The following is a 6,206-nucleotide window of genomic DNA, read 5'->3' as shown; positions in this document are numbered from 1 at the left end:
AGGAAGAAACTGAGACAGAAGGATCCAGAGCTCCTTGAGAGACATATTTCTTCCACAGCTACCCAAACACCTTGGAGCCAGTTCACATTAGACACCCCATGGCTGCACCAGGAGACATTTGCTTGGGTTGCAGGGGGCCTTAGATGTGGAACTACCCCAGACTGCCCCCTGCAGCTCTCTGGATGACTCTGCATCTCTGTGACCCATGTTTTGTCTCTGTTAGGTCCTTAAGGGGCCCCTCCTCTACCTACAACCAAATAGGAAGTCAGGTATGGTGCATGCATAAGACTGACTTTTTTCCCTATATAAGCAGCTTTCTAAAGCCTTTAGCAGGTCAGTTCACACAGTAACGGTTTATATCTAGATATCCCCCCAAAGTTTCATGCAGTTTTAAGTGACTGGGCTTCTGCAGAAGTAGCTAGATCTAGAACGTGTGATGCTGGGATTAAGGGTACGTGATTATTAAACAGTCTACTCATTAGCTTGGCACTGGCCCTAGCCCAGTAATCTAGATAAAATATAAAAGGAGCAGACAGAAGCTGGTGTCTCTTGGTAGTTGCTACTTCACTGCTGGCTACCTTCTGCCTGCCCTGCTTGGCCCACAGGCTTTATCCTATGATGCGACTCTGCCAGTTATGAAATGAGACCTCTGAAAACTGTGAACCAAACAATTCTTGAGTGTTGGGCATTTTGTCTCACGGAGAAAAGGAAGACACCCCACTGTGCAGCCACTAATTCTTAATAAAACCTCTTCTGGATGGCATGTTTTGTCTTTTTGGGATTTTATTTGAAGTACAGGACACTGAGCTGGTACACTAAGCTGTCAACACAGAAGCTGAGTGCATAGAAGAACAAGGATGCCAAAAGCCACCAGTACTCAGGGCTGCCAATACCAAAGATGGCTAGCACCAGATAACAGTAAGGAGTAAGGGAAAACTGCTGGGAGTTGCCATTTCTAGTGGCCAGAATAGAGCTCTAGAGGCCTATTGGCAGCTTCTGGCTCTCAGTGGCAAAGAAACTGCCAACACTAAGAGCTTATAATCACAGCAATCAAAGCTTAAGATTGTCAACATCAAAACAGCTACTTTTTGCCAATTCAAGATTTCTATATAAATTGAGCAAAAGTACCCTCAGCCTACTGGTAACATCTTGGAAGCCTAGAGGGACCTGCGCCATGATGGCCCTTAAGAGGAAGGCAGGCAACTGTAATGGTTATCAGCAATAACGTGGGCGAAGAACCAGCCCATGTCTGATTTCCATCTTATGTGTGGCTAAAGACCCACACTAGCAGGTTACAAAATGATGCACGGTACCTTAATAGGGAGGAAGAAGCAGTTTGTTAAAGGAAAAAAAAGTTACTAGGAGCCTCTTAGCTATTCAGATTGTGCATCTGCAAGTTCAGCTACCCAATACTACTTGTAAGTCCAGAATTAATACTACAGGGAACTTTCTGATCATTTGAGAAAATGTACAGAGTAATTTCAGCCACCTAACAGGTGAGGTGCACACAAGGCAAGTCTCAGCCTTGGTTCAGCCCTCATACTGTCAACAAGTATCCTTTTCAGTCCAATGAGTACATTTTTTTCACTTTTATTCTATTGGTGATTGGCAATTTCAGTTGAAAATGGCCTCCAATGGCCTCCAAGCCCTACTGAAGTCCTATCCCTAAACACAAGGTTATGGTATGCTTGAAGGAGAAATCTATCCCAGAAGTTTTCCTGCACATGAGTTACAGTGCTATTAGACACAAGATCAATGCTAATGACTCAATAATGTCCTCAAGCATAAATACACATAAAGCAAGGTCATACATTGACCAGTTTAGGTCAACAATGAGTCTACTACAGGCTCTCGGGAGGTTAACGTCATCTTTCCCCAAGAGACAATGCTTCAGTATGCTCTAATTTAATGGTCACTATTTTACTGAACCAACTGGCTGAGAATAACAGGCCCTGCTGTCTGGAAAGCTTTCAGGAGGAAACGGAAGAAATAAAAGACAAAAATATTTGGGGCTCAGTAGCAATCAAATTCAGCAGATAGCTGAAGTGATGGACATGTTAATTAGGTTAATCACGTCACATTGTAAAGAGCATAACTCTGCTTTTTGGCCCATAGATACATAATTTGTCAACATAATAATTAAAAAACAAATTTTCAAAACAATAAAATTCAGGGGATAAGAGAATAAGTGAAGACTCTTTAAACAACCAATTAGCACACAAAAAAATTGTTTTAATAAAATGGAAAGGTAAGATTATTTCTTCAGTCTAACGCTCTCTTAACTGAGCTATTTCGGCAGCCAATGAGGTAAGATTATTTCTAAGAAAATGAGGACAGGCTGCAAAAACTTGCATCACAATCCCCTCCAGGTGAAAACTGACTATATGATCAAATAGACATGTTCTAACTTTCTTCAGTGATGCTTCAAGCCAGTGGAGGAAAAGTGACTGACAGTAATTTCTGGGCTAGAGGAACAGCTCAGTGGAAGTGTGTGCTTAGCAAGTGTAAGGCCCTGAGTTCAGTCCCCAGCACCAAATAATAATTCCTACTTCAAACAGCTTCTATTTCAATTTCTAATCTTTCATAAATGATAAAATGAAGAAACTACTATAAAAAAATTGCACATGGTTGAATAACTTTTAACGAAATGTAACTAATTTGTTAGTAGAATAAAATTAGCCTCAGATGTTCTCTCCAGGGCTTAACAGGTTGTCACTTGAGGTTAAAATCCCTAAAAGTAGCCCCAAACTTCCAAAAACTCTAAGCAGAATCAAAATGAGTGATGACAGGAGAGTGTATGGAAGGAACGAATGTATACCATTGGCAGAGATTCATATGAAGTAAATAAATTTATAAAAAAGCAAGGAATAAATGCTCCTGAGCTGACATTATGGAAATACTTCTTCCAACAGGGAAAAATGTACAGAACATGAGTTCAAGGCATCCAAATCAAACAGGTGGGGAACTTGCATCACCATCACCCTTTTGGGGCACCTGACATGGTTTGGTATCATTCATCTTACAGCCTTCAAAACTCATTATGTTAATGCATGCCAATGTCATTACTCATGGAAAAAAACAGAAAAGTCCAGCCTGTTTTTCATCATTGGCAATAGCACAAGGAATATAATAAGGATTTTAAGAAACAAAAATAAACAGAATAGGCTGGTATTATTGACCACACCTAAAAGATAATCATTCTGACTGGCAAGATAGCTAAGCAGTCTAAAGCACCTGCTTAGGCAAGCTTAGGGACCACCGTTCGATCCCTGGCACCACATGCCACACCAGCCCTACCCCCAGGGTGGGCTAAGCCAGCCACATTTAAAAAAAAAAAAAAAAAAGACATAATTCAGTAGCCACAGAACTTGTTTTAACAGCAAGATCTTTATTAAGGGAGTCACATGTAATTATGAATTCTACCAACTCACAGTATCTCTAAGAGTAGATACCAACATTCATTTAAATTAAAAGTAAACTGAGAAAATTAATTGATTTGCTTACAATATGAAAATTCATGTCAGAGTCAAGAATAAAAAAAAATCATCACTTTCAGTTGGTCTTCAGGAATACCCTTTTTTTAGGAATATCCTTCATAAACCTTCACATTGGCATTTTAAAGTCTAAGTATATTACTGTATTTCTCCTCTTAAGAATGAACTGCTTGTTCAATGAACTTGAATAATTAAAAAGTGAAGAATAAATCAACTTTATGGTTCATTTTTCCAAACAATATTAGAATGTGTGACAAACAATGTTTATTGCAAAAGATTCTAAGAGAGCAAACAAGTACTTTTAAAATCTGCTGGAAACAAGACACAGCTCACTAGCATTTTGAGGAAAAAAACAAGTAACAAAAAAGATGGTATCTAGACAAAGGCACAGCTTTCCGCAACTGCTTCATACTCTGTGCACAGTCAGTAAGTCCTCTCAGAAGTTACGCAGAGTAAGGCTTGCATTAGAATTTGCATATACTACTATTGATATTATCCCACTTTAGGACAAAAGGCTCTATAAAATCCCTCTGAGGAAAAAAGTGCAACACAAAATCTTTTTAACAAAGGAAAGCAAAAGTATTGATAAGGGTCCATAGAATACTTACAGTACAAATACAGTATTGCAGGTAGGTAAAGAGCTTTTGGATTGGAGTGTGAAATTTCAGTTAAAGATGCATTTTGCAGCAACTATTCACTCAAAGCTTTGGAGCTACAGCAAAGAGAGACTTGCAGTCAGTAACTAAACAGTTGAAATGATTGTTTTACTAGGTCATAATAATTCCCTTCAGGGAGAAGTACTTTAAACTATTCCACTTTCTGTTACATGGTTCATGCTTTTAAAATGCAGTAGTCCTAGACTTGCTTGCTACCCAACTTTTGTGTACTGACATACAGCAGCAAGCATGTCAAAAGAGAACCCCACAGATCACTGCAGCTGCTTTTATGGTAGCTCACTGAACAGACTTGCAGTCTTTATACATTAACCATAAAAACCAAGTTTATCTGATCATGTATTATCCCTTTTCAAATAAAATCATAGCAGAGTAAATTATTTAAAAGAGGCTTTCCAACTAATTCTGTGGATATTTTTAAAAATCTTCATATAAAACTCCACTTCTTTTAATACAGAAGAACAAACTCTTTGCTTTAAAACATCTCATTTTTAAGCCAAAATAAATTACCACTTACAGAAATACCTTTTTAAATGGCTTGGTACTTATTCCAGATATGTAGAGATACATTTTTTGTACATCTTCAGAAATTAGAAACACTGAGACAGTATTTACCTTTAAAATGATGGAACAGATCAAGCTCTAAGTGTCAGGGATAAAAAACTGATACTCAGCATCCAATCTGTATAGTCTTATATTATGTACACATTAACAGTCTAGTCAATGAAAAAATGACAGAAATTTCATAAACCTATTTCAGAACTCAGGGCATAGAAATGTAAAGAAACAAAAACATTCAATGTACAATTACTCCATTTGGCAATGTGTAAATTATATCAAGAGATAAAAACATCTAGAAATAGAATGTAACAAAAGGAAAATGTGATTCAAGAAGTGATCTTGGGGCTGGGGATTATAGCTCAATGGCACAGCGCCTGCTAGCAAGCATGAGGTCGTGGTTCAATTCCCCAAAAAGAAGTGATCTCAGGTCCAAAGCTCTTCAGTTCTTCCAAATTTGTAGATCAGAGTGCTAGAAAGATAGGAGGGAAAACATGAAAAAGTAACACAATTCACTTCCTAAATATGCTTTGATAGGTTCCTTTCTGATACTGTAGTATCATTTCTAAAATTAAATGAAAGGTCATGGTGGTACTGTCTGAATTGCTTGTTTTGTAATGCTGTTTAGCTAGAATGGCTGAGCTTAATTAAATATTCCTACTCAAAACCTAGATACTTTAGAAAACTTGTAAAGGAAAGAAACATTTTTCATGGGGGCAAAGCATTAAGGTCATTTTCTCTCTCAAAACCTACTGTATCTGGACTACAATTACTGAAACATCCTAAAATAGACCTGGCTGTAGCTCTTCATTCCTTTAGTACTGTGTGGCAAATGTGGGCTATAGGGAGAAACCCCTAGCCAAATGCTCAGATGTAATGCAGGCAAAATGAAGCACTCCTGCTCCTAGGAGCTCAGAGGCTGGTGAGGGAGACAATCAAATACATCTAAAAACCAACTGAAAAAAAAAGTGCTATAAGGACTGAAAAATAAGGATCTGACCTAGTTAGAATTCATGACAGGCTTTTCTGAGGAAGTAGTAACTGAGCAGGGATCAGAAAGAAAAGTGGGAATTATCTCAGCAAAGGAAAGGTCGGGGAAACAGGATCAGAAGGCGATTTGTGGGCATGCTGTTTTGGATTTGAAATGTCAACAACCCAAGAAGGGTTGTGAAGTAGGAATCTGGATATGGGAATTAGACTTGGAAACACATCTGTGACTCATTAGCACTTAAGCAATAACTGAAGCACTAAGTATAAATGTACTAAGGAAAAAGAGCCATCCTAGCTAAACAGCATTACAATATAAGCAATTCAGACAGCATCACCATGACCTTTCATTTAATTTTAAAAATGATACAAAGGAACCTAAATTTGCAGACCAAAATTAGAGAAAAAGGAGGGCCGCAAGGAAAGCCAACATTTTGGCCCTAGCCTTCCAAGGTCAATTAAGACTCAGTACATATGAGATCTTGTATTGTAA

General features: G+C 38.2%; 1 protein-coding gene across 4 annotated transcripts in view; it reads right to left on the bottom strand.

The window, feature by feature from the left end:
- Positions 1-3,368: 3,368 nt before the first annotated feature.
- Tmem50b (transmembrane protein 50B) overlaps positions 3,369-6,206 on the bottom strand; it is a 44,975-nt gene continuing 42,137 nt past the window's right edge. For all 4 annotated transcript variants that reach the window (XM_023705603.1, XM_004645339.2, XM_023705602.1 and 1 more), the window contains one exon: positions 3,369-5,198. In XM_023705603.1, the coding sequence (XP_023561371.1) occupies positions 5,153-5,198 (46 nt within the window). In that variant the 3' untranslated portion in view covers positions 3,369-5,152. The remainder of the gene's footprint in view (positions 5,199-6,206) is intronic.

Source organism: Octodon degus, unplaced genomic scaffold (assembly GCF_000260255.1).
Source record: "Octodon degus isolate 3935 unplaced genomic scaffold, OctDeg1.0 scaffold00225, whole genome shotgun sequence".
NCBI classification, from domain to species: Eukaryota; Metazoa; Chordata; class Mammalia; order Rodentia; family Octodontidae; genus Octodon; species Octodon degus.
Note: the sequence above shows the minus strand (reverse complement) of the source record. Positions and strands in the feature narration are given on the sequence as shown.